At 37.6% G+C, this 26,994-nt stretch overlaps 1 protein-coding gene across 1 annotated transcript in view; it reads left to right on the top strand.

Moving 5' to 3' along the window:
- The window catches only part of Hectd2 (HECT domain E3 ubiquitin protein ligase 2), a 63,272-nt gene that overhangs the window by 6,784 nt on the left and 29,494 nt on the right, over positions 1-26,994 (top strand). Inside the window, exons 2-6 of the mRNA XM_057777981.1 lie at positions 8,343-8,472; positions 22,019-22,157; positions 23,110-23,212; positions 23,541-23,630; positions 25,786-25,850. Of these exons, the coding sequence (XP_057633964.1) occupies positions 8,343-8,472; positions 22,019-22,157; positions 23,110-23,212; positions 23,541-23,630; positions 25,786-25,850 (527 nt within the window). The remainder of the gene's footprint in view (positions 1-8,342; positions 8,473-22,018; positions 22,158-23,109; positions 23,213-23,540; positions 23,631-25,785; positions 25,851-26,994) is intronic.

Genomic DNA, 26,994 nt, shown 5'->3' with positions numbered 1-26,994 from the left:
CTCTCTCTCTCTCTCTCTCTCTCTCTGTGTGTGTGTGTGTGTGTGTGTGTTGTGAAGCAATTGAATAAATCTCAGAGGCCACCTTGCCTCCTGATGATAAGAACACTGAAGTTCAGTGCTTAAGTGCTAATGCCTATAAGGGTCAATTGTCAGTTGTCTCTTAATTGCATTGTGACTTTTATAGTGGAAAACAATATTAGTTCAAGCTTAGAGTCATAAGAAAAACGTAAACTGTATCTTCAGTGAACCTTTTGCCAATTAAGCAATAATAAAATTATTTCAAAGCTGCATCTTTATTTCTTAATATCCTTTAAAGGGTATAGTTCATATTAAAACTCTACTTGGGAGCTGGTACTATTTTAGTTAAGGAAAAAAGTTCACAACTTAATGAGTAGGTGAAGTTCACAATTTAAGAATGTAAAGTTAGTGCTTGGGATTTTATCATCCAGCCTCTCAACTGTAGGAAAAGAGTATAAAAAAGAGCACATCTTTACCTGGTGTCAAGACCTGAAACAGTTCTTCTATGGAGTCTAATACTCTTTTTTTTTTATTCTTTTTTAATTAAAATTTTCGCCTCCTCCCCATTTCCCATTTCCCTCCCCCTCCTCCCACATATTGCCCCCTCCCTCCACTCCCCTCCCCCATCCCCACTCCTTCTCCTCCCCCCACTCCATTCCCCCTCCCCCTCGATACTGAAGAGCAGCCCGAATTCCCTGCCCTGCGGGGAAGACCAAGGTCCTCCCACTTCTATCTAGGTCCAGGAAGGTGAGCCTCCAAACAGGCTAAGCTCCCACAAAGCCAGTTCATGTATTAGGATCGAAACCTAGTGCCATTGTCCTTGGCTTCTCATCAGCCTTCATTGTCCGCTATGCTCAGAGAATGGGCACTGAACTGAACAGAGAATTCTCAACAGAAGAAATTCAAATGGCCAAAAGACACTTAAGGTCATGCTCAACCTCCTTAGCGATAAGGGAAATGCAAATTAAAACAACTTTGAGATACCATCTTACACCTGTCAGAATAACTAAAATCAAAAACACCAATGATAGCCTTTGCTGGAGAGGTTGTGGAGTAAGGGGCACACTCATCCATTGCTGGTGGGAATGCAAACTTGTGCAACCACTTTGGAAATCAGTGTGGCGATTTCTCAGGAAATTCGGAGTCTAATACTCTTGAGGCCTTATGTCTGCTATGCTCCTGATTGGCAGCTAGGAGAGTTTGTTTTAGAAATTGACAAAGCAGGAGGTCTTAAGGATTGCTTATTTTAACTTGAAGCATAGAGATATATTTGTCTGCTCGTCATTTGACATAATAACCTTTACTGAGTACCTCAGGAAACCATTTACTCTTTTGTAAAAGTGGTTTTTATATCCATCATAGATAGCCTACCCTGCCTGGATTCTCTTGAGACTGGAGGTTAGATTTTGTAGACATAGCAATTCAATTTAAAATATTTTGTTTCAGAGACTGTGAGATGGGGGAGATTTTACCTCTTTATAGCATTGTGTGATGGAACAGAGGCAGTTGTACCTTTACCAAGTATTGTGTTAAAATAAAACAAAAATGGTTCTCTTCTAAGGCAGTTTTGGGGGATGGAGGATGATGAAAGTAAACTGTACTACAATCTAATACACAACAGAAACTGGTCAGTGAAACCGAATACCTCCCATTTGGACATCTAATAAAAATAAAGTTTAAGAAATTACAAATTTGACTCAGATACTCTTCTCAGTAAATTTTGAAAGTAGGACTTAAATATTCAGTGAAATACATCATTATGTATGACCTGAGCAGGTATTCTAAGTAGTTGTCTATTTAACTCTTTGATATTAATTAATATTGCAATATGACATATAACCTGCATGTTTATAAAGTCAAAAAACTATGGAGGCCCATGTTAGGTACTAACAAAATAAAATTTATTATAAATACTACTTAAAACTTTTCTGTTGCTTGAAATATGAACTTGTTTAATAAATTTATGGCCCATCTCTTCCCAGAGAATGAATTCAATTATTTATGTACTAGGTTGAAGTGTTTTGAGTATATTTTTCTCTCAATGAATTTTAAAGTTCAACTCCCTGCCTCCTTCCACCCCCAGTTCTTTGTGCTTCCCTCTGTAACAGCTGGTTGAGTATCCTCCTGCCGTCTATTCTTCAACACATACAGCCCACTGTTTGCAGGCTGGCCATAGTCCAAGACTTCATCTCTCGTATTCTTCTGTAGAACTCCAGACAAGACTGAAAACCCTGAAAGTCAGTTATAGTATGTGTGGCAGGTCTAAGTTTAAGAAGGGGTGTAATATTCTTTAACATTTCAGTCTTGCTACAACTTCATCAAAGTTTTCTTGGCAGTCCTTGTCATTGCCTTCATTCCCTAGCTTCCCATTTGTGTGTCAGTTCGTTCACATGATTTCTGCCATTCCATCCCACTGAATATGCCTGTGCTGTTTATTAATGTATTAATGCATCAAACATAGTAGCAGAGGTATACTATACTTCCAACGAGTGACTTGTTCTCGTATGTTGTTATCCCGGCAATAATCATTTCTTGAGTATTCAATATTGTATAGTCATAATGTGACCCTTGATATATATGCCTGTGATTCTGAGATTTGTAATTCCTTTCCCATAACTATGAAAAGACTATACTTACAGTTAGGTTATATGTTCAGCTTTTCTGTGTATGTGTGAGTCAGGGCTGTCATCTTCCTCAGTTGTTCTCCATGTTATTTTCTAAGACAAGGTCTTCCCTCACCACTTAGCTAGCCTAGGCAATTGCCTGGGTGTTTGGATGCAAACTCAGGTCCTCATGCTTGTGAAGGATGCTCCCTTTAGCAACTGGGACATCTTCCCAGCCCAGATACGTCAAACTTTCATAGTATTGTCTACTAATTCTAATACAAAGATGTTAACTTGGGGCTGCGTAATCAAATAGCAGTAGCAAAGTCGGTAAGCACTCAAAGAGGTCACACATTAGAACAATGCATCCATGCACTTGGGGCGAGTCCTTCAGATTCTCCATGTCTCTTCACATTTTGGGGGAAGCATATGTATATGTGTGCATATTTTTATGTGTTCAGTTACACATATGTGTGCAAGTTCAAGTGTATACAGGTGTGTACATGTGTACATGTGCAGTGGAAATCAGTGGACAACTTTTGAGCCTTCAGCAGGCACTTTCCACCTTTGTATTTTTAAGGCAAGGTCTTTCTCAACTAATCTGGAACCTAGCCAGCAAAATTCAGGATCTCTCTGTGTCCACTTCCTCAACGCTAGACTTACAAACATATGCTACCATGCCTGATGTTTTTATTTTATTTTTCTCTCATACATTATATCCTGACTGCAGTTTCCCCTCCCTCTAATCTTCCCAGTCTCTCCTCCAACTCCCTTCTCTCACATGTCCATTCCTCCTCTACTTCCCTTCCCCAAAAAAGGAACAGGCCTCCAGGAATATCCACCAAACATGTCCTAACAAGTTACAAAAGGGCTAGACACAGACCCTCATATCAAGGCTGGACAAGGCAACCCAGTAGGAAGAAAGGGGTCCCAAAAGCAGACAGAAGAGTCAGAGATACCTCCCACTCCCACTGTTGGGAGTCCTACAAGAATACCAAACTACACAACCAAAAAGTATATACAGAGGACCTAGCTCAGACCCATATAGGATCCGTGTCTGTCACTTCCATCTCTGTGAGCCCCTACGAGCTCTGCTTAGTTAATTCTGTGGGCCACATTCTTGTAGTGTGTTTGACCCCTCTGGCTCCTACAATCCTTTCTGCCCTGTAGTTGGTTGTTTTTCTTCTTACTCTTTTGACTTTACTTACTCTTTAGTCTTTGGGGGGCCCACCATCCAGCTCCCAAATAAATCACACAGAGACTTATTCTTATTTAAGAGAGCCCAGCCTTAGCTTAACTTCTTTCTAACAGCTTTTCTTAAATTATCCAGACTACCTCTTGCCTCTGTGCTTATGTATCTTTCTCTAGTCTTTATACCTTCATTTACTTCTTACTCCATGACTTGCCCCTGGAGTCCTCCTCTCCTTCTTTTCTCCCTCCTACTTCCTTTCCCAGATTTCTCCTCCTGTTTATTTTCTTCGCCTGCAGCCCATCTATCCTTTCTCCTGCTGTGCTATTGGCCATTCAGCTTTTTATTAGACCAGGCAGGTGTTTTAGACAGGCAAAGTAACAGAGCTTCACAGAGTTAAACAAATGCAATATGAAAGAATGCAGCATATCTTTGCATCATTACACATGTGTTCCATAACATAACTAATGTAACACATCTTAAAATAATGTTCCACAACACTATTCCTCTGCTGTGGGGTTCCCCTGGCTCCACCTAGTGTTTAGTTGTGAGTATCTGCATCTTGTTCCCATCCGTTGATGGATGATGCCCCTTTGATGTCAATTAGACTAGACTCCAGTCTGAGTATAGCAGGATATCATTAGGAATCATTTCATTGACTTTTTTTTTACCAGTCATGTTTGGTTCTATTCTGGTCTCTGGGATGTCCAGCTTCTGGTTCCTGATCATCAGATAGCATCAGGCATGGACTCCCTTGTTCCCTTTCATAGCATGGACATTAAGTTGAACCAGTCATTGGTTGCCCACTCCCACCATTACCCATTACCCACAGCATCTTGTAGGCAGGACAGATTGTAGGTCAGAGGTTTTGTGGCTGGGTTGATGTCCCAGTCCAACTGCTAGGAGCCTTGCCTGGTTACAAAAGATGGCTGGTTCAGGCTCCATATCCTCCAATATTACTAAGAGTCTTGGGTAGCATCCCCCTGTAGATTCCAGGGAATTTCCATTGCACTAGGTTTCTACATCACCCTGAAATGTTCCCTAATTCCAGACATCTCTCCCAGTACTCTCTCCCTCTACCCCGCACCTGATCCCCACCCATACATAGTTCACCTTTGAAATCTATTTTATATCCCAGGGAAATCTATGTGCCCTCCCCCGAACCCTCCTTGTTACTTAGCCTCTCTGGATCTGTGAACTATAGCATGGTTTCCTTTATTTAACAGCAAATATATCTTTATGAGTGGGTACATACCATGTTTGTCTTTCTGAATCTGGGTTACCTCACTCAGGATGATCTTTTCTGGTTCCATCCATTTGCCTGCAAATTCCATGATGTTCTTAACAGCTGGGTGATATCCCATTGTGTAAGTGTCCCACATTTTCTTTATCCATTCTTCAGTTGAGGGACATCTAGGCTGTTTCCAGTTTCTGGCTATTATGAATAAAGCAGCCGTGGCCATAGTTGAGCAAGTGTCCTTGTAGTGAGGTGTCCAAGAATGGTATAGTTGGGTCTTGAGGTAAGTTTATTCCCAGTTTTCTGAGGAACCTCCATATTGATTTCCATAGTGGCTGGACTAGTTTTCACTCCCACCAGCAGTGGAGGAATGCTCTCCTTGCTCCACATCCTCACTAGTATGAGCTGTCACTTTTGGCTAAGATTCTTAGCCATTCTGACAGGTATAAAAAGGAATCTCAAAAATAGTTTTAATTTGCATTTCCTGATGGCTGAGGATATTTGACATTTCTTTAAGTATTTCTTAGCCCTTTGAGATTCTTATTGAGAATTTTTTGTTTAGATCTGCACCCCATTTTTTAGTTGAATTATTTGGTTTGGTTGATGTCCAGTTTTTGAGTTTTTTATATATTTTGGATATTAGCTTTCTGTTGGTTGTGGAGTTGGTGAAAATTTTTTCCCATTCTGTAGGCTGTCATTTTGTCCTGTTGACAGTGTCCCTTGTCTTAAGAAGCTTTTCAGTTTTATGAGGTCCCATTTACTAATTGTTCTGTTCAGGAAGTTGTCTCCTGTGCCAATGTGTTCAAGGCTATTCCCCTCTTTCTCTTCTGTCAGGTTCAGTGCATCAGGTTTTATGCTGAGGTCTTTGATCCACTTGGACTTGAGTTTTGTGCAGAATGATAGGTATGGATCTATTTGCATTCTTCTACATGCAGTAATACAAGTAATACAAGCACCATTTGTTGAAAATTATTTCTTTTTACCATTGTGTATTTCTGGTTTCTCTGTCAAAAATCAGGTGTCCATATGTGTGTGGATTTGTGTCTGTGTCTTTGATTCAATTCCTCTGATCCACATGTTTATATGCCGGTACCATGTAGTTTTTACTATTGTAACTCACTCGGTACAGTTTGGAAACAGGGATGGTGTTCTTTCATTGTACAGGATTGTTTTAGCTATCCTAGATTGGTTTGTTTTTCCATGTGAAGTTGAGTATTGTCCTTTCAAGATCTGTAAAGAATTATGGTGAATTTTTAATTGGGATTGCACTGAATGTGTAAGACCGTTTTAGTGCTAATTTTTTTTATGTTAATCCTACTGGTCCATGAGCATGGGCAATCTTTCCATCTTCTGATATCATCTCCAATTTCTTTCTTCAAAAACTTGAGGTTCTTGTCATACAGGTCTTTCACTTGCTTGGTTAGAGTTACCCCAAGATGTTTTAAATTATAGTATTTGTGACTATTGTGAAGGGTGTTATTTTCTGATTTCTTTCTCAACCTGTTTGTAATTTGTATTTAGGAGGGTTACTGATTTTTTTTAGTTAATTTTCTATTTAACCATGTTACTAAAGGTGTTTTCAGTTGTAGGAGTCTCTTTTAGAATTTTTTGGGTTGCTTATGTGTACTATCACATCCTCTGCAAATAAAGATACTTCAGCTTCTTATTTGTATCCTCTTGGTCTTCTTTAGTTCTCTTATTGCTCTAGCTAGAACTTCAAGTGCTATATTAAATAGATATTGTGAGAGTTGACAGCCTTTCACCCAAGTTCTTGTTACCTGGCCTCTGAGGATCAAACTTAAGTCTATTCTACTGGCTAGGTCATCTCTTGAGCCTAGCTATCACATTTCTGTTACCTGTTAGCCCACTGACTTTTGGTGACTTTCAGATAATTCCAGTGTCCATATCCATAAATAAGGTTTCCAAAGGTGCTTAAACCCAGAAACTTAAACACTGTGTGTAGTACCTGAAATTTCTTTTCTTTGAGCTCTTTTAATTTTAATAATCTTTTAAAAAAAGAAACTCTTCCATTTAAAAACTCTTCATTTTACTGCTGTGAAAATAAAACTACCTTTAGATAAAAAAGAAGATGTTGGGCTGACAAGATGGCTCAGTGGATAAAGGTGCTTGCCACTTAACTGCTGACCTAAGTTCAATCACAGGATTGGATCCACATGGTGGAAGGAAAGAGCAGATTCCCTGAGGCTGCCCTCTGACCTCCACTTGGGTAGCATAGCACACATATACATAGGCACAAGCACATTCATGCACGTGCGTGCACACACACAAACACACACACCTCAACACACACACACACAATGTGAACAAAATATATTAAGACGTTAACTACTATTCTCAAGATTCTGGGAACTGAAAAGTGGGGTGTGGTGATGTACATCTATCATCTCAGCATTGGGGAGGCTGAGACAGGAGTCCAAGGCCAGTCTAAGCTATATACCAAGTTTCAGGCCAGCAGGAATACATAGTGAGGCCTTGTCTCAAAACAAAATAGAACCTAAGATCTAGAATATAAGTTCATAAAGATCTAAGAACTAAGAAAGGCCTAAAGTCAGCAGAACTGCTTAATTGTGCGCCCCCCGTGAATATATATATATATATATATATATATATATATATATATATATATATATTTTACAGAGTACAGGTTAATTAAATATTCTAAGAATTTTTGAAGTTGTTGGTGTGGAAAGCGTGTTAATGGATGATCTCTTCTTTAGGTGCTCTATGGTTTATACCTAAGGATCTCTACATTGTTAGAAAATATTTTTTTAATCCTAGCAAACCCACAATTTATTTATAATGTTTTGAAAAAATCAGTGCTAAAGGATTTATTACTTTATATGAATTTTAAAAGTTAGATCAAATGATTATTAAAAAATTTAGTAGATCAACCTATAATATAATCCATAAATTATTAAAACTTAGAGATTTGGAGCTCATAAAATAGTATTATCTAAATAAATAATTAAAATAGCATTTATGGAATATATATTGTGTACAAGAAGTAGTGTTAGTGGAATTGGTTAGCTGTCATAACTATGAAATAGGTACACTACCGCCATCCCCCTCTCTAACCCTTACAGCTTGTAAGTAGTTAGATCATTGACTTAACTCACTTATACTAAGAGAATCTGGTCATTTGCATGTATAATAGTTTCATCATCTTTCTGTCATAAAATCTAATTATTTATGAGAACACTTTGATTTCTACAATAAAATTGCTTAACTATGGTTAGGAGAAATTATGTTACAATTTTAAATGTTTTGTTTTTAGGGCTTGGACAGAGGATCCAAGGGCCAGATTTCCACTTTCAGCAGCTTTGTTTCGACAGTTACCCAGAAGAAAGAAGCCGCTGAGAACAGAAGCTCCCCTCCCCATCTGGCTCTCCCTAACATCAGGAATGGTAATGGTCCATGTCTCTTGGCTGGAAGTTTGTTATAGTATTAAACTATTTAATATGTATTTTTAATTATTTAGCACTTTTGGGGTAAGTTTACTCATTACCCAAAAGAGAAATAAGCTATATAAATATTTATAAAAAGATACAGAATCATTACTTTTAACCTAAAAGTAATAGGTGTTAGCTAGAGTAAGAATAAAATAAAAAGTAGTGAATAGTAAATTTTGTTTTTTTTTTTAGTAAATTTTGATTAGAGACCGAGAGCTAAAATATATGTAGAATATGATACACATGTAAAATATATTTTATCTATCTTTGTGTAATGCATTTGAGTTAACCTTTCTACCATTGTAACAAAATACCTGAGAAAAACAGCCTAACTGAATAAGGATTTATGTTTTAGCTCGTGGTTTTAGAGGTTTACTTTCGGGTTACTTGGCCCTATGTTTCAGTGCCTGTGGTGGGATAGAGCATGCAGTGGGGAGGGCATGTAGTTGATTACTTTACGGCAGACTGGGCATAAGATAGACCTTTAAAAGTCATTCACCAAAAAAAAAAAAAAAAGTCATTCACCAGGGACCTACTTTCTGCCCTACCTTCTAATAGTCCCTTTAGTATAAACTCATGGTTAAATTTAATAGGTTGATGAAATTCATACATGCACAATCCATTCACATCTCACTATTGCCACCACTATGCAACACATGGGCCTTTTGTGTGGGCACTTCATATTCTGAGCTTCATGACAGCATGTAAATATGTTACAAGTATTTAATATACTGCCAATATTTAAGCAACAAATTATTAGAAAACATGATGGAAAGTATATGAAATATTAGAAATAAACCCAAAAAGGAAATAGGCAAAACTTGCATAAAATATGAAACTATCAAAAGACAAGAGGTTTTAGTGAAGAAACTGTAGAAGCATCATTCAGTTTATTCTACTTATTTAATAATTTCAACAGTTCTTTGGGAAAACTTGGAAAAATATTTCCATACTTGATTTACAAAAATAAATATTCAAGAGGATGTAGGAGGACCCATGCCGTTAGATTTCCATAAATGGTACTAAATTACTCAAAAAGCATAATTAGAACAACTGGCAGACCTCTCAAAATAATAGTTAGAATTTTTAATTGTAAAAGTACTGAAAAAATATGCAAAAGATTTTTTTTAGTATGCGGAAATACTTGCCAACCTAGTAATTCTACCTGTAGGAGTTCAGTCTAAGAAATAACATTGTCTATGTGCAAAGATAGAAGAGAAAGGATATACATTGTTTATAGTAAGATTTGGAACAGATTGGCTAACTAAATTATGTCAATTTGTATTGTGAATGCTGTGCTTCTATTAAAAAGAATGTGATAAGGATATAAAATAACTTGGAGAAATGCCCATAGTACTTTATAAAGTTAGAAGAAGCAAATATAAAATTAAAGATAGGTTGTGACTCTAGATTTTGTTTTTTTGTTTTTTTTATTTTTTGAGACAGGGTTTCTCTGTGTAACAGCTCTAACTGTCCCGGAACTAGCTCTTGTAGACCAGGCTAGCCTCAAACTCACAGAGATCTGCCTACTTCTGCCTCCCGAGTTCTGGGGTTAAAGGCGTGCGCCACTACTGCCAGCGACTCCACTAGTTTTGGGTGGATGAAACCTTTGATGCTTTGAGCATGCATTTTGGTTTTTCTGAAGGCTTTTCATTCATCTTTTAATGGTTCCCATCAGGAGGATTAGGTATGCGTTGTTAGTGTTTCTTTATATAACATTTTTTTTTGAGATGGGGTTGTTTGTATAGCCCTGGCTGTCTTGGAACTAGCTCTGTAGACCAGGCTAGCCTTAAACTCATGAAGATCAATGGACTAAAGGCATGTGCCTCTGCCACCACTCAGCCTTATGTAACTTATTTTATCATAGAAAATATAAATTACTTACATTTTCTTCAGTGTTCCTTCCCCCGTGACAACAAATCTTGAAGTCTGAGTGCCTGCCCATCACACTCTAGCCAAACAAAACAACTGTATCTGTGATAAATTACTCTTACAAAATTTTCTTTTTGTCAGTGCCTGCTGATGTTAGACCTACCGTACAGTCCTAGAGGTTAGATCCATAACACTTCATTTCTTAATGTCTTCCTTTGATAGCATCTTCCTTCCTCTGATTCGTGTACACCCACACTCTAACACATATGTTCTGTCACACATGGGCCGGAGAGGTATGTGTTTTACAGTTCCACAGTACAGTAGGACAAAGCTATAATTGTGGTAGCATTGTAGAAATAGAGAAATACAGAAAATTGGACAAATTAGATGAGTTATTGAATATGATTTCTATTTAGACATATCAATTGGATAATAACCTTTATATAATTTAGAAAGAATTTTTATTGGACCTTATAATAGTCAAGTAAAATATCATATTTATTTTCTCTTGCTACATAATGAATTGTCATGGTCTAATGGTTTTAAAACAGCACCCAGTTATAGCTCACAGCTCTGTGGGTCACAAGTCTGGATGGTTGTCACTCAGTTTATACTTAGAGTCCTTACAGGACTGAAATCAAGACATTGGTTGGGCTGGACGCTACATAGATATTATTTTCCAAGTTCCTTCAGTTTCTGGGAAATTATTTATTTGTGTTTGTAAGACTTCAGTGCCATCACCTTTCCTGACTCAGCCTATGGACAGACAGTTCCTGCCATGTGTCTTCCCGGTGACACCAAAGCTTGTTCCTTCAAGGTCGGCAGCAGGGTTCTTTTCTTGAATCTTTTTGTGATTCCAGTCTGTTCAGCTTTGCCTTTTGCAACCTATGGAGATGCACTTTAAGGCCACTTCTGGAGGTTTTAAATTTCATTTAAGAGGATGCAGGGATACAGTTCAGCACAGCAGAGACCTGGTGAACCTTAAGAAAACTGAAATGTGTGCTATGGAGGAGATAAGAAGTCAAAATATGGTAGATAGCAGTAACCTTCGTTTGGCCCTTTTGTTTAAATTGCTTAGCCTTTGATTCTTCATTCTCTGATTCTACTTAATCATTTCTTTTTTATTTTATGGGTATTTATTTTATGTATAGGTGTGTCTGTGTTCCGTGTACATGCCTGTTTCTCGCTTTCTTATCTGTACAGACACCTTGATTTGTGAAGTAAGCTTGTCACTTCATGTACCTACAGGTTTTTGAGTGGGTTTGTTGACTCTAAATATGTTCTACCTAGCCAAACTCCCACCTCTTGCCTGTTTTTCTCTAACAGGAGCTAGTCTTGTGGAATCTGGACTTAGCCCAGGCTTACTTACCTTGGAATTTTTGCTTGTGTCCCTCTCAATGAATAGGTCTTTTAGCAGTCTTCTTAATGGAACATTCTTAGTAGAATGTCTCTCTAGACATCTGGCCACTCTGTCTGAATATCTCCTTAGTTCTGGTCATGTCACAGGTGCTGGAGAAAGAATTCTTTTATTGAATGAGAATTAAACTAAGTCTTCTTTATGGAGGTGTTCTTATAAGGCTTTGGTTTTTGAGAAGCTTCTGTCACTTGTCCATAGATTATTTCTTCCAAAATTTTATTCTTAGCAGTTATCCTTTTCTTCCTTTCCTGTTAGCAGGACCTCTAGCCAGGTTTTCTCTTAACAGCTTGTCTGCCATCTAGTCTCCAAGGGGTGTTAGAGAAGCTGAGGAAGCCCAGCGTGGGCTCCCTAACAGCTGAGGGATCCTTTCCTCCTCTAGGTCACCTGACTGGTAAGCCTGACAAGCTGGCTGTCCTTTGAAAAAGCTGAGCAGTGTAGGCATTTTACCTACTGTAACAGCTGCTAGAGATGATGCATCTTCAACAACAACAAAAACAGACCTGGAAGATACGTGAAGTAGGAGTGGAGTTGTGTGGGAATGGTACATTCTTTTTTTTCTTTTTTAACCTTTTTTGGTATTTTTCTTTCCCCCTTTTAGACTTACTTAAAACATGTTAAAAAAAAAAAAAAAGCACAAAACACCTTTAAAAGAAGTGAAGTGGTTCTTCCTCAGGCCTTTTGAAATATCTCTTCTTTCTTGGTATTTCAGGAAAGAGTGTCTATGAACTTCTATTTACCTGGTGGCCAGTATTTTATTCCAAGCTCAACTGATTTCATGAGTTAATTCTTGGCAGAGCCTTGGTGTGACCTGAGCTCTTCAGGCTTACTTGAGAAATGCATCTTTGTCACTCTGAAATAGCTAAAAGAAAAGGTGGTCTTTACTCAGTGGTTAGGTCTGTGTGAGCGTCCTGTGGTGTGTTTCAGGTACAGTACAGGGCTTCCATTTAGGAGCAGACCGAAATAAGCAGTTAGAGGACACCCAGCACAGGGCTTTCTGTCTAGGGAGAGCAAAGGACAAGCCACTTTAGAACTTCTATCTCGGAAGTGTCTGCAATGCCTCAAATGGTGCTGAACTCCAGGTTTCCTTTGAACATAACCGATCTTGAACTAAATCTCTACTATCTTGCCCTAAACCATAATAAGTGTCTTAGTTATTTTCTTTTCTTAATTGTTCTTGAAGAAACATGTATCTAAAAATAATTTTGCTACATAAGCTTACGTATCTTTGTTCCTACTCTCTGCTCATTAAGTGGATATTTGGCGAGAGAAGGGGCTTTTGTTTTAGATCAGAATTAACCTTTTAAATGTCACATTTATGTGGTTCAAAAGTAGGCTTATCTTAATCCATCCTAAAGAGAAGGTAGGAAAAACATCCCTTTAACAAGATAGTGTACTTCTTTCTCGTACTCCTACCCCCACAGCAGGCAGTCTCTTATAGAGCCACAGACATGCAGCTTCGAAGTCTGCCTGCCTTTCTGAATAGTTTTCCCTTTTCCTGTTCTCTTTTCTAACCACCCTCCTAGCACATTGGGCTTCCCCAGCGCTTTTCATCAGTCCTCCTCTAGCCGTCCCTCCCAGCCATGTGGCTGCCTACCACTGTCCAGCCGACCTCAGATAGCTCAGCCTTTTTCCTTTTCTTCTCCATTCTCCTCCTCTGAGCAGCTGCTGAGATTTATAGTTTGACCTGGAGCTTTTCTTCTAAGTGTTAATAGAATTGTTCAAGAGTTTTAAAAAGCTGTAAAAATAAGTGGTGTCGTATGTGTCAGAATCACATTGTTCTTCTGTCTCCTTTATTCTTTTATGTAAATATAAACTACATATACATTGTCCATCGCTTTGGGTTGTTATTTTCAGTTGCTTTACTTGAGGTATCTTTCTTGTTTTTTACAACTATATTCCATTATATTAGATGTGCACCGTCATTCAGACCCCATTAAAAAATTAGTTATGTCCACCTTTTTTTTTTGCAACAGAAACAGTTCCACAAGAACTGATTTTATATAGATGCCATTTTGTTCATCTGCAAAATATTTGTAAGATATTTCTGGAAGTGGGACTCTCAGATTTGAGCATATATGTATTTCTATTTTTTTTTTTTGAGTTTTTAATCCAGCTTTCTCTAAGGCCCAGCATCCATGACCCATAGAGTCTGTACTTAGTGGATAATTTACTGAGTGAAGAAAGGAATAGGAAGCACTTTTTCTAGGCTGGCCTCTTTGCCCCTCGTGGAGTATCAAATCCTTCTCTAGTCTTTTCTGTAAGACAATCTACTATGAAGTATCTATGTCATTAAAGATGAGCCTCTACAGAAATGACTCGGATGTCTATGATGAGAGTCTTAAAGGAGCATTTCATTCATGCTTACAGTTTTACTACACTTCACTGAACTTGGTAAAAAGTCAGTCTCCAAAAACTAGTGAATGCATTGCTTTATTTGCTCTGATGGCTCAGCTTCTGTGACTTATAGGCTTCCCACACACACACCTTCTTTCTTCCTCCCACCTTTAGCTTTATTTTTGCTAAATGATCAGAAAAGTACTCTTATAGATAGTGATATAAACACCACCTGTTATGACTAATCTCCTCTGGTCTTTCCCTGTTTCTGCTTCGTGCCAAAACTGAAGTAGTCAAAAGTAGCACAAGAGCTGAGCTGAAAGATGGAACCTTCGAATTGTTCCGTGATGCTTTGCCTGGTGCTTACGCTGTCAGCTGACTACCTGCAACTGTCCGTCCACTCTTAACCACCTAACCCTCGTAGGCCTTTGTTTAGTGGTCATGAATGGGCAGTTGTGGGTGGTGAGCTGTATGCTGTCTTCTGCATCTAAGTTTTATAATATAGATATTTAAGACGGAATCTGCCAGTATATTGGTTTTGATTGATCTTTGAAGAGTATTTTTGGTTTTGTTGGGGTGATACTATTGATACATTTACAATTTATTAGTGCCTATTTCCACGTAGGTCTCCCTTCTATTACTTGGCTTTATTCTTGATAGAAGATTGACCACTGTTCAATAATGAGAATAACGCAGGTTTTATATATCTTCAGGCTAGGTTTGAAATCAGGCATTGTAATATACAAAGTGCCATTATAGGAAAGTTACTTTATCTCATCCTATTATTTTTCCATCTGTAAAATGAGGTAATAAAAAGCTATCCTGTGAAGTTACAAGTATACATGAAAAGAAAGCCTTTAAAACATATTCAGCTCCATGTCTTATAATGTTCAGCAAATATAAGTGATGAGTAAATTTTTATGTTCATATTGTTCGATGTCTGTTTTAGGTGCTGCAGTAGAAAGAGAAGCTCACCAAGATGCTAAGCCTTTATTTTCTGAAGGAGCAGAGGGGTTCAGCCTTCTTGGAAAAGACTGACATCCAAGTAGCTCATTCCAGTTACTTTATTCAAATGTAGACAAGGTTAATTGGGGCTACCAACTACCAAAGTTACCTTGTTCTTTCTGCCTGCGAGAGCAGGCAACCCACAAACATCTCAGTCCCTTTTGATTATGATTAGCCGTAATCAAAAGTAAGAACTCCAGGTCTGCCAGGAGTATCTTAGGACAAAGGTTGTTGCAGCCGAGAGCTCTCATGTAGCACCAAATGCAGATTCTCCAGAGAAACATTTCTTCAAGGTTTAATAGTCTTAAAGCAATTTCTCAGCCTCTACTGATTAAACCAAACATAGCAAAGGCTTTGCTGAAACATTTTCTTCAAGGCTGGACACAAAGGCTTTATTATAGATTTCACTTAAAGCAGACATATAAGCTTCATTCCATGTCACTACATGATTACATCTGTACGTACCTGTATGGTACAGAATTGTAGAAGGAATTTTGATAGAGCAGAGTTTATTTTACCCACAGAGGACAGAAGAGGGCATCAGGTCCCCTTGAACCATCTCAGGAAGTTGGGATTGCTACATGTGAGTGTTGGGAACCAAACCCAGGTCTTCTGCAAGAGCCCTAAGTTCTCTTTAACTGCCGAGTCATCCCTTCAGCCCCCTTTATTTGTTTAAAAGATGAGACATGAAATTCTGAAAAATAACTTGATCTGTACAAGGTCACATTTTTCATTATCTGTTTGCATTATAACAGCCACATCAAAACTTAGCAATCGAAACAATAGCAATATTTATTTAATTCATAAGTGTATAATTTGGAAGGGGATCTCTTTTTCTCCTGAGCATCATCTGAGTTGTCTTGAAAAATTAGGGACCTAGAGTCACCTAAAGGCTTGCTGAATATATTAATGTGCCTGGAGTCGTAGACTATAGATTGGACTGGGTTTATATGTGGCTTCCTAGCTTCTGTACAGCATAGTATCTGAATTACAAGATTGAATATCCCAGAATGAGAAAGCCAAACAAAACTTGCATGTCTTTTATAATGAACTCATGACTTGTACCACATTTTATTTACAGGGATTCATTAAGACTGACCCATATTCAAATGGATGGCAACTAGACTCCATCTTTTTTATTTGTAATTTTTAAATATTATTTATTTTTACATCCGACTGCAGTTTCCCCTCTCTTTTCCAAGTCCCTTCTTCCCTCTCACCTTCCCCGCTCAATCCTCTCCTCCTCCATTTCTACTCAGAAAAGGGAGGGCCTCCCGTGGATATCAACAAAATATGGCATATCAAGTTGTAGTAAGACTAAGCATCTCCCCTTGTATTAAGACTGAGCAAGGCGACCCAATAGGGTCTCAAAAGCCAGAGAAAGAGTCAAAGACAGGTCCTGCTCCAACTATTAGGAGTCCCACAAGAAGACTAAGCTATACAACTGTCACATATGTGCCTAGGTCACCCCTATGCAGGCTCCCTGGTTATCGGTTCAGTCTCTGTGAGCTCCTGTGAGCCCAGGTTAGTTGATTCTGTGAGTTTTCTTGTGATGTCCTTGACCCCTCTGGGTCTTAAAATCCTTCCTCCCTCTCTTCAGCAGGATTACCTAAACTCCACCTAATGTTTGGCTGTGGGTCTCTGTATCTGTTTCCATTAGCTGCTGGATGAAGCTTCTCTGATAACATTTGATCTAGGCACCAATCTTTGAGTATAGTAGAATATTGTTAAGAATCATTACATTGACCTTTTTTTTCCTCCAATAGTGTTGGTTCTATCCTAGGTCTCTGGGTCATCCAGCCTTAGGGTCTTGGCTTCAGGCAATGTTGGGTGGGCTCACTCTTGTGGCATGGGTTTGAGGCTAGAACAGTCATTGCTTGGCCACAGTCTCTGCACCACCCTTATCCCAGCACATCCCATAGGCAGGACAAACTATAGGTCAAAGGTTATGGCTCGCTTGGTGTTCCAGCCCCTCCACTGGGTAGAGTTTGTCTTGTGATCGAAGGACTATCGAAGAACCTATGGGCATATTTTTAAATGACCACATCTGTGGATATACTGTGTAGACCTAGGAAAAGAAGATAAGGCTTTTGATTCTTCAAAAACTGTCCTTAAAACATGCTCTAGAGCAGGACACCGTACCTGAAATGAAGCTTTTAGGTGGCATGTACATTTTACTTTCCTTTGCTACTTCAGCTTCTATATTACAGATCATGATACTAATCACAGTGATAAGAAACTTTTTTAAATATTTGATTATTTTGTAGGTCCTGTTTCTCTGTAGCTTTGGAACCTGTCCTAGAACGAGCTCTTGTAGACCAGTCTGGCTTCGAACTCACAGATATCCACCTGCCTCCGCCTCCTAAGTGCTGGGACTAAAGGCGTGTGCCACCACCACCGGCTTTGTTTTTGAACAGTTGTCAGAACACAGTCCAAGAATGAAGTCATGTGAAAATTCTGGATTCTTGTAAGAAAACTCCAAGAAAACAAGATGAGTTTTGTGATCTCAGTTTCTTCAAAACACAGAATTGTTCTTGGGATGTGTTTTAGTGCTTCTCCCAGGTGTATCAGATAGAAGTGAATTTACATCAGCTGTTGTAATCCATATGCCTCTTGGAAAAACTTTTTTTTTTTTTTGCCACATGTGACTTGTCCTTGTGATTGTAAACTTTACTCAGATGACTCTACTTAACCTTCAGAGTATAAATTGTCCAATGCTCTGAATAAAGCTGGCTATTGCATGAGACTTAGTTCACCTCATTTTTAGGCTCTGCTCTCCCAGGTTCATGCTGCCAACTGGAACAGTAAACAAATGGTTACAACGTAAAGAATCCTGAAGTGCCGATATCTTAAGAAAGGGAGCGCTACTCCCAGGCAAGCAGTCCATTCAGTTACACACCCAAGTTGGCCTTTCAAGTTCTCTGCCTTAGGAATGACTGACTGATCATTTCATTCATTTTATCTCGAGGTGAGGTTCCAAGAGCTTCAGCGACTATCTAAGGTTAACAGAGTAACTCAGGAAGCAGTAGATCCAAAGCCCCTTATTTTGAAGTCTTGTGCTTTTCCATTACTTATGAAACTTGGAGCATATTATTTTGCTGTTGTGTATTAAAAGCAGAAACTCTTGTATGCCATTACTTTGTGTCGGCAGCACATAGACCCAGGTTCCATCTCTTGAACACACAGTCTGCATAGGCACTGTTGTTTGTCTCCTTTACCACCTGTACTGGCTGTGCAGGAACAGTCTTCATATGGCCAACCAAAATGTCAGTTGTAGAAAGCTACATATACCATTCCAACCAGTCAACCAATAGAGATAGTGAGATGGCAAAAATTTGCTGATAACCTCACACCCTTATACATAACTGTACTACAGTCCACACACATTTAATATACTACCAGTCCTCACCACAGTCATGTTCTTCTTGCAGTGGTTTCAAGTGTTTTACTTAATGTTTCTAAGCAACCAACTAAAATTGGCAGCAGTTTATTAAAAGGAAGGAAAATGATTACTGCTTATCAATTAAGCACGAAGTGTTCCCAAGTATTGGCTGAATGAAACCTAAATGACAGGTTTTCACAAATGTAATTTAGCTTTTTTTACTGTATTACAATATCCTCCTATATTGCAGAGTTGCATATGTCAGGACAAAGATTTTCCTGTTCTATTTATGTTATCGATATGAGGTTTAATTAATCACCATAGTTATTGGTTTTTTCTTTTGAATTAGATTTTAATAAACCATCTGTGGGAAAAGGCAGAAAGCCTATCTCTAGAAACAATGCCTTGATATTTGGGGACATAGGAACAGCTGTGAGCTGTTATTTTTCTTCCCTTAATAGCTGAATGGCACATCCTGTAATTTGGCTTTCATTCACTGATATGAGCAAGGGATTCAGCTCCTTTCAGACTTGGATTTCATTAACATGTGTGCTAGCATTCTGCAGGGTTTTTTCAGTCAGGTTACCTTTGTAATTTAAATAGAGCCTCTGATTGGCCTCTGATTGCCTCGCTGGACTGCCCTCCTGGCCTTAGCATTACTAGTTCTCTTACATAAGACTCCCCTGACTTTCGGGCTCTGCCAAAATCAAATTCTCTTACTAATTTGACTTCACTGCTCTTCTACCTCAGTGTGGTATTAATAAAAGTGAGTAGGTATAAAAATGTCCATGATTATCGGCTTACTTTGTGAATAAGTTCATCTTGAATGAATCTGTTTAATAGTGGGTGTTTATAGCCAGGTTGGAAAAGTGTGTGGGAAGGGATAAGGAAGGGTAAGCCCAGTGAAGAATGTGAAAAACTAAAAGTGCCAGAAAAAAATGATTGTAACAAGACTGCGGTTTATTTCTTTTCTGCTAAAATGCCCCTTCCTCTTATAAAAATTTCTAAAAAGTCATTTATGGAAATATTTCATTTTACTTGCAAACAAATCAAGCCTTTATCAAATTTTTTACATTACAAATTACTAGCTCTTTAATATTTACATATTTGGTAAGAGGTATAAAATAATTATGGAAGCAAAGAAATGTAATAGTCTATTGTGTATTGTCAGCATCATATCACTAACCACAGTGTACTTCCTAGACCAGCAGCATCAGCACCTCCTGAGAGCATGTTAGAAATCAGGCTCTTATGTCCTGTCCCAGCCTGCTTCATTGCAGACCCTAAGGAGGGCTCAGCCATCAGTGTTTCAAGTTTGCTTAGTAAAACTTGAAAGCCATACTCTCTGGAATATGAAAATTGAAAACTGTACTATCTCCTAATATGAAAGTTTATTTTTAAATAGATTACCTTAGTTAGCTTTTTATAACTAGGATGAAATAACCTGAGAAAATCAATTTAAAGGGAGGAAAGGTTTGAGTCATTGCTTCAGTCCATTGTCACTTAACCCATTACACGTGGGAGAAGTAGAGTTGCTTACCTTGAGGCAGCTGGAAGGTGACAGAGTGTGTTTGAGGATAAGATAACCCCCTTTGAAGCACACACTTACAATAAGTAACTGGTGGTTTGAATGAGAATGGCCCCCATAGGCTTACAGATTTGAATGCTTGGTCACCAGGGAGGAGGTTGGAGGAAGTGTGTCAGTGGAGGTGAGCTTTGAGGTTTCAAAAGCCAGGCCCAGTGGCTATCTTCCTGATGCCTGCAAATCCAAATGTAAAACTCTTAGCCACTTCTCCAGCACCAGGTCTACCTGCATGCCACCATGCTCTCCGCCATTATAATGTGCTAAATCTCTGAAACTTTTTGCAAGCCCTAACTAAATGCTTTCCTTTATAAGAGTTGCCCTGTTCAGGTGTCTGCACACAACAACAAAACACTGACTGAAAGAGTGACCTTGCTGTGGTCAAGCCCCACCTCCTAATAGTCCGTTCACTCTTATCATCAGTAGACGAACCCATTGATGACGTCATTTACTACTCACTGGATTGTTCTTAGTGTTTACATACACTTCAGTGAAGAAAAACACACTAGAAGAGATTTAGATTGCAATTTTGTTAATCATAAATATATAAACTACTAAAAGGAAAAGTAGATAAAATCAACTAGTGCAGTTATGAGAGAATTTTCTGTTTTCTAAAATAAAAATTAAAGGCCAAGTGCCCGATCTGTGATTACAGCAGCAGAAACAGTACAGCCTTTCATTCCCCCTGCAGCACTACAGAACATAGGTTCACTGTGTATCGCAGCTTAACATCATGAACATAATTTTCAATAAAATTAACTGATAAAATGGCCAGTTAAACCCCTAAAGATAAGCAAAACAAATAGCCCAAAAATATAAGTTCTCCCTGGTGTTAGCTGCTGGACAGAAGGTATCAGGAGAACAATGAAAGCTCTTTAGTGGACCTTGGAATAAGAGAGTTTCAAAACAATAGGAATTCACTGATGAGCTTAGAAGGCAGATTCTGAAGCTAAAAAGATTTTTGTCAAGAGCAGGTGAATACAGAGAGGTCTCTTGATTAGGTCTAAAGGAAATAATCCTTGCGGATTCTCTGAGATAACCCAGGGCTTGCTGAGATAACCCAGGGCTTGCAGACTGAGCTTATAACACAGTTGAGGAGCATAGTAACCGAAGAAAAATCTACCTGAGTACAAGTAGGAGGGAGGATGTGGGCAATAGAGATCTCAGAAACAGCAACTGGCCCAAGTGCATGTGGTTCTGAAAGCTCAGAAATAACTTTTTCAAGTAAAAATTAGCAACAAAAGGGTCATGGTCAAGTTTTGTAATTTTCAATTACAAATTTTTATTATAACAAGGACCTAAGAAATGACCATGAAGACAATGAAAACACAAGAGAAATACATGCCCACAATAACTGAGATCTTAACATACGTAACTACTTGATGAAAATGACAGAACACTCGAAAGAACAAATAGGTCAGAACAAAACTCAGAAATAAGATATTACTTATTATGAACACTGATAAGAAAATGCTAAGACTTACAAGTTATAGAGGACTTATATAAGTAATTTACATGTTTCTGAAAAGTTAATAAGCAATAACAATATTAAGTTTCACTGAAATACTCCTTGAAAGACACCTTTGAAAAGGAAGGCAAGAGAAAGAACTATACATTTCATTGATAAATGGCTTTGGGGGGAAATGGAGAGAGGTAGTAAACTCTATATAAGATATAGCCAAATAGCTATTAAAGGCTCTGAATGCATGGAAGACATGGCCTAATTAATAATTGTTGAAAGTGAAGTGTTTGCGGCGTGCCAGTCACTGTGATGGGGTTTTTGTTAATGTGACCTCAAAGTATTCAAAGTATGCATTATAAAATGCTCTGTTTTCTGTTCACATTGAATTACCCTAATACTGGCTAATTTGGAAGAGTTTAGATTCATTACATTCTCTTAACTTCACAGTGAGAGACCTACCACCACTTTGTCTTGATGTTAGACAGAAACAGCGGATGTCTGGGGATGCATTACCATCTGAAGTGAAGGTCCCAGCCCTTCCAGAACCTACCCTTCCTAGCCAGCCCAAAAGTGTGAAAGACTTTGAGTAAGTTCCAGCTCACTCTTCTGTGTAGAATGATAGTGATCTGCATGTCAGTGCTTTACATAGCTTAACATCTTTGCCTGAACTTGTAGATTGTTAAGATATCAGACAAAAGACCCAAAAGATACCTTGACAACATATCTTAAGTTGAAGATATAAATAAATGTGTGAATAATGGATAGTGGATATATGATAGGAAAAAAAAAAAGAAACACTAAGAGATTCTTGAGTCAAATTGAACCAAAAGGATGTCAGTAAATAATGAATTCTACCATTAACACACACACACACGAATTCGTCTACTGTGTAACCATACTGTACAAGCTGTAGCATCACTCTGAATTGGAAACACTGAAGTGAGAATGGGAAAGTCAGCTCCACAAGCTGGACTGTGAAGAAAAAGGGAAACATGAGGGTACACATCAATAGTTCTAGCACTCAGAAGCCTGAGGCAGGAGCACCTCAAACTTGAATCCAGCATGGACTATAGAACAAGACTCTCTTGGAGGAAAAAAAAAACTTAAAAAAAAAAGAACTTTTAAAAAAATAGGTAAATGAAAAACATTAAAGCTGAATTGATATTTATATGCTATAGCTATATATTTATATGCTAACTTTTTTTCGAGACAGGGTTTTTCTGTGTAGCTTTGGAGCCTGTCCTGGAACTTGCTCAGTAGCCCTGGCTGTCCTGGAACTTGCTTTGTAGACCAGGATGGCTTTGAACTCACAGAGATCCGCCTGCCTCTACCTCCCAAGTACTGGGATTAAAGGCATGCACCACCACCACCTGATTTATATGCTATTTTTATATCAACTATAGCAATTATGTTGCTTTTATTATTTAGAATTATGTAATGACTTTCATTTTTTAAAAAGAAATGCTGTTTTATCTGGATGATATTTCTCTCCATTTATGGTTAATATATGGTTTTGTTTGTTTTACTTTGTTTTTTAGGGAAGATTTAGAAAAAGCTGAGTCAACAGGAAATTGGAAATCAGTACATGCTTTTTATATAACAGCATTTGATTCCTTCACAGAATTAAATGCTGTGTTTAAGGTAATGTATAAAAGATACTTTCCATTCACTAATAATTTCAAATAAAAAATAAGACTCCATTTTATAGTCAGTATTGACTTAAACAGTGTATGTTTTTCAATTATATGTATCAAAATATTATGTGATTTAGTAAATATTTATTTCACTATTAATGCTGATTTCTTTCAATTTTTAAAAAAGTTATCAAAAGCTTTCTTATGAGCTCATTTACTTTTTTGGATCATCAGACAAGATTTGTTGAGATTATAAAAAAAAAGTATAGTTCAGATAGTATTAAGAACAATCTATGAAATAGCCAACATATTTAATTCCTTAATTGAATTTGCAGAAAGATGCCACTGCCTCATTTAATACAATTGAGGACTCTGGGGTTAATGCTAATTTGGTGAACGCTGTATTTGATGCCTTACTTAACACTGTAAGTATTGTTTATGGACATATCCCTGTGGTGTAACTTTAGCTGTTATTTATTGCACAACTCTTTTATTTTTTAAAAAGTATTTATTTTGATTTTTAATTTATGTGTATGTCTGTGTGAATGTATGCTGTATGTGTAAGGTGCCTACAGAGGCCACCAGAGCATACCTGATCCCCTGGAGCTGGAATTACAGTGGTTGTCAGCTTCCTGTGTGGGTACTGGGAACTGAACTACTCTGGTCCTCTGGAAGAGGAACAAATGCTCTTGACCGCTGAGCCATCTCTTCAGCTACTCTATTTTGTTTTTGCAGCCACTTTGTAAGATAATTTCAGTAGAATATCTGATACAATTTTATGATCCAATAAAATTGAAATTTTCAAAAAATTGAGTTATTCTTTTTCTAATTAACTGAGAATGAAACAGAAAATACTTCTTTATCCAGTCTGTGTTTAGGAAGACTTTCTAAACTCATGTTTCACTTACTCAGGGAAAGGACGTTGCTTGTGTAATTCTCAAAGTTTAGTTCTGAATCCGTCACAGGAAGTGCTTAACACCGTCTCAGATTTCTTGAATAGAAATTAAGAATTTTCTTTAGTTTGCTAATGTAATTAATTATATACTTTTATTTTCAAAAGTCAAACCCGCCTTTAAAAGTTGGAATAAATTCTACATGGCCAAGGTGTCTAATTCTTTTTGTATGTTTTGGGCTCAATTTACTAATATTTTATTGACTGTTTTACATCTGTGCTTAAGTGAGATATTGGTCTATACCAGTGGTTCTCAACCTTCCTGCGATCCTTAAGTACTGTTCCTCATGTTGTGGTGAACCCAGCCATAAAATTATTTTCATTTCTACTTCATAACTATAATTTTGCTACTGTTATGAATCATAATGTAAATATTTTTGGAGATAGAGGTTTACCAAAGGGGCCATGACCCACAGGTCTGTACTTACGATTTTGTTTAAGGAATGAGGATAAAATATTTTTTCTTTTATTTGGCTATTCAATTCTGAAGATCATTCTTGAAAACATATGTACACATAACATTCATTATACAGACTAAGCAGGTTATACTTGGGGGGGGGGGGTGATATACATATACACATGTAACAATGAAAAAGAAACCATGAATTTGAAAGTGAGTGAAGAGGGCTATATAGGAGAGTTTGGAGTAAGGAAAGGGAAGGGGAAATTGAAGTGATATTTCATTTGTATTTTAATAAATAAAGCTTGCCTGAAATCAGAGTGCAAAACAGCCATACAGACCAGGTAGTGGAGGAACTCACCTTTAATCCCAGCAGCCACACTTGTTAGCCATAGAGGCTGGGTGGGGTGGTGCATGCCTTTAATCCCGGCACTGTAAAGAGGAATATAAAACAGGATGAAACAGAAACTCTCTCTCTTTCAGCCTGAAGGTTTCATAACAGTAAGAGCTCTCTAGTGGCTTGGCTGCTTTTCTTTTCTAATCTTCAGGTTGAACCCCAATATTTGTCTCTGGGTTTTTATTATTTGTGCTACATAGAATGATGTAATTATATTATAATATTAAAATAAAAGAAAAATGTAATTTTTATAGAACATAACTTGATTGCACTTACTAAATTACCAAGCATGACTTGTTAGGATTAAATGCATCACAAATAGCCAGGTATAATTGTACATACTTATAACCCCAGCACTTAAGAAGCTAAGGAAGATCAAAAGTTCAAGGCCATCCTGGATTACATACTGAAACCTTTGGCACACAAAAAGGTATAACTTGAATCTGTGTATACATATCCAAAGTATATGCCAACCATTTCAAGTTAGTAAACATGATACTGTTGAACTTGTGTTCATGATTTTCTCCTCTCAAGGAAAGGAAAATGGAATTGTTTTTTAGTTATATAAGACTGTTGCTGGTCATCAAAGGATCACGTATATATTTCTGCAGATTGTACTCTGCAAATCCCAGAGAGCAACCTCATAATAATCTACATCATTAGTATTCCCTGGAGTTCTCAGATGTGAAATGGATACTGCTGTTCCTAGTACCATTCTACAGTCACCAAGTCTGCTTGTAATCATCCAAATAGATCTGTGAATAAAATGAATGTAAAACTCACAAAATATCCTAGCCATTATTTTATCTAATTATTTTCTTTTGCCTCCAGCCTCAAGATATTCAGAAGTCTGTATTGAAGGGAATCATTAACAGCCTGTTACGAGAATGGAAAGGGTAATTGTAACTTGCATCTAATCTGTATAGATAACTTAGATACATATCTCACGTATCCTTAATATATGTGAGTATGTTTTACTCTTAGGAAGTATCTTAGATGTGCTTTAATAATGACATGGATCGGAAAAGAGCATAGAATACTTGAAACAAAACTGTTTAGTTTACTGAGATTTGTGATTTCTTGGGATCTGTAAATAAGCATAAGGAAATCAATGAATCTTTCAAAGCTGAATGTAAATATTTTTGTGTATAGGCATATGTGCTATGCAAACATAGGATGAGTACTAATCAATAACCTTGCACTTCTTATAGCCAATAAAATTTTCTCAGAGAATATGTTACTAGCTTTAAAGAAAACTCCTAATACTCAGGAGAAAACTCAGGTAAGCACCTCAGGCCAAACTGAGTCTTGACTACTTCTTGAGCATAACAAAAGCATTATCAAAAGCAGAAGACAGGCTCATAGATATTTTCTGTTGGCTGTGCCTAATAATTCATGTAAACATAAATGACACTGCTACTTTGTTGAAGTACAAATGGAATGGAAAAGACTTGAGGCAAAAGTAGTGGATAAAAAGCCAAGTCCTGAGCATATAGCATTCACTCATCAGACTTTAGTACCCAGACTTTAGTATTCAGAAGTGCTAAGACCTGACTTCTGCCTTTAGTCTAGGGTTCAGTCAAGATACTGGATTACATAAGATTTTATGTCCATGAATAATTTTTAAATTAGAAGGTTCCTTTTAAGCATATGAGACAATACACTATAGACCTTGAACATGTGAGAAACACTGGTTAGATTTGAAACTAAAAGTCTCCTACAAAACTGATGTTAAAATCAAGATTAACACTGAAAAAAATACTATTTTTCATGATGCCCAAAGTAAAATTCTTGTAGTTAGCAGCTAGATGGGAATGGTTTATAGGCATTTATTTTCCATATAAATATATTATATGGAAAAAATATATATATATCTGAATACAATTTCCCCTCCCTCTACTCCTCCCAGTTTCTCTCTACTTCTCTCCCTTCCAAATCCACTCCCTTTCTGACCCTCATTAGAAAAATAACAGACTTCTAGGAAAAAACAACAAAACATAACAAAATAAGTTATGTTATGATAAAACAATAACCATCATA

This window comes from Chionomys nivalis, chromosome 8 (genome assembly GCF_950005125.1).
Source record: "Chionomys nivalis chromosome 8, mChiNiv1.1, whole genome shotgun sequence".
In the NCBI taxonomy this organism is placed as follows: domain Eukaryota; kingdom Metazoa; phylum Chordata; class Mammalia; order Rodentia; family Cricetidae; genus Chionomys; species Chionomys nivalis.
Note: the sequence above shows the minus strand (reverse complement) of the source record. Positions and strands in the feature narration are given on the sequence as shown.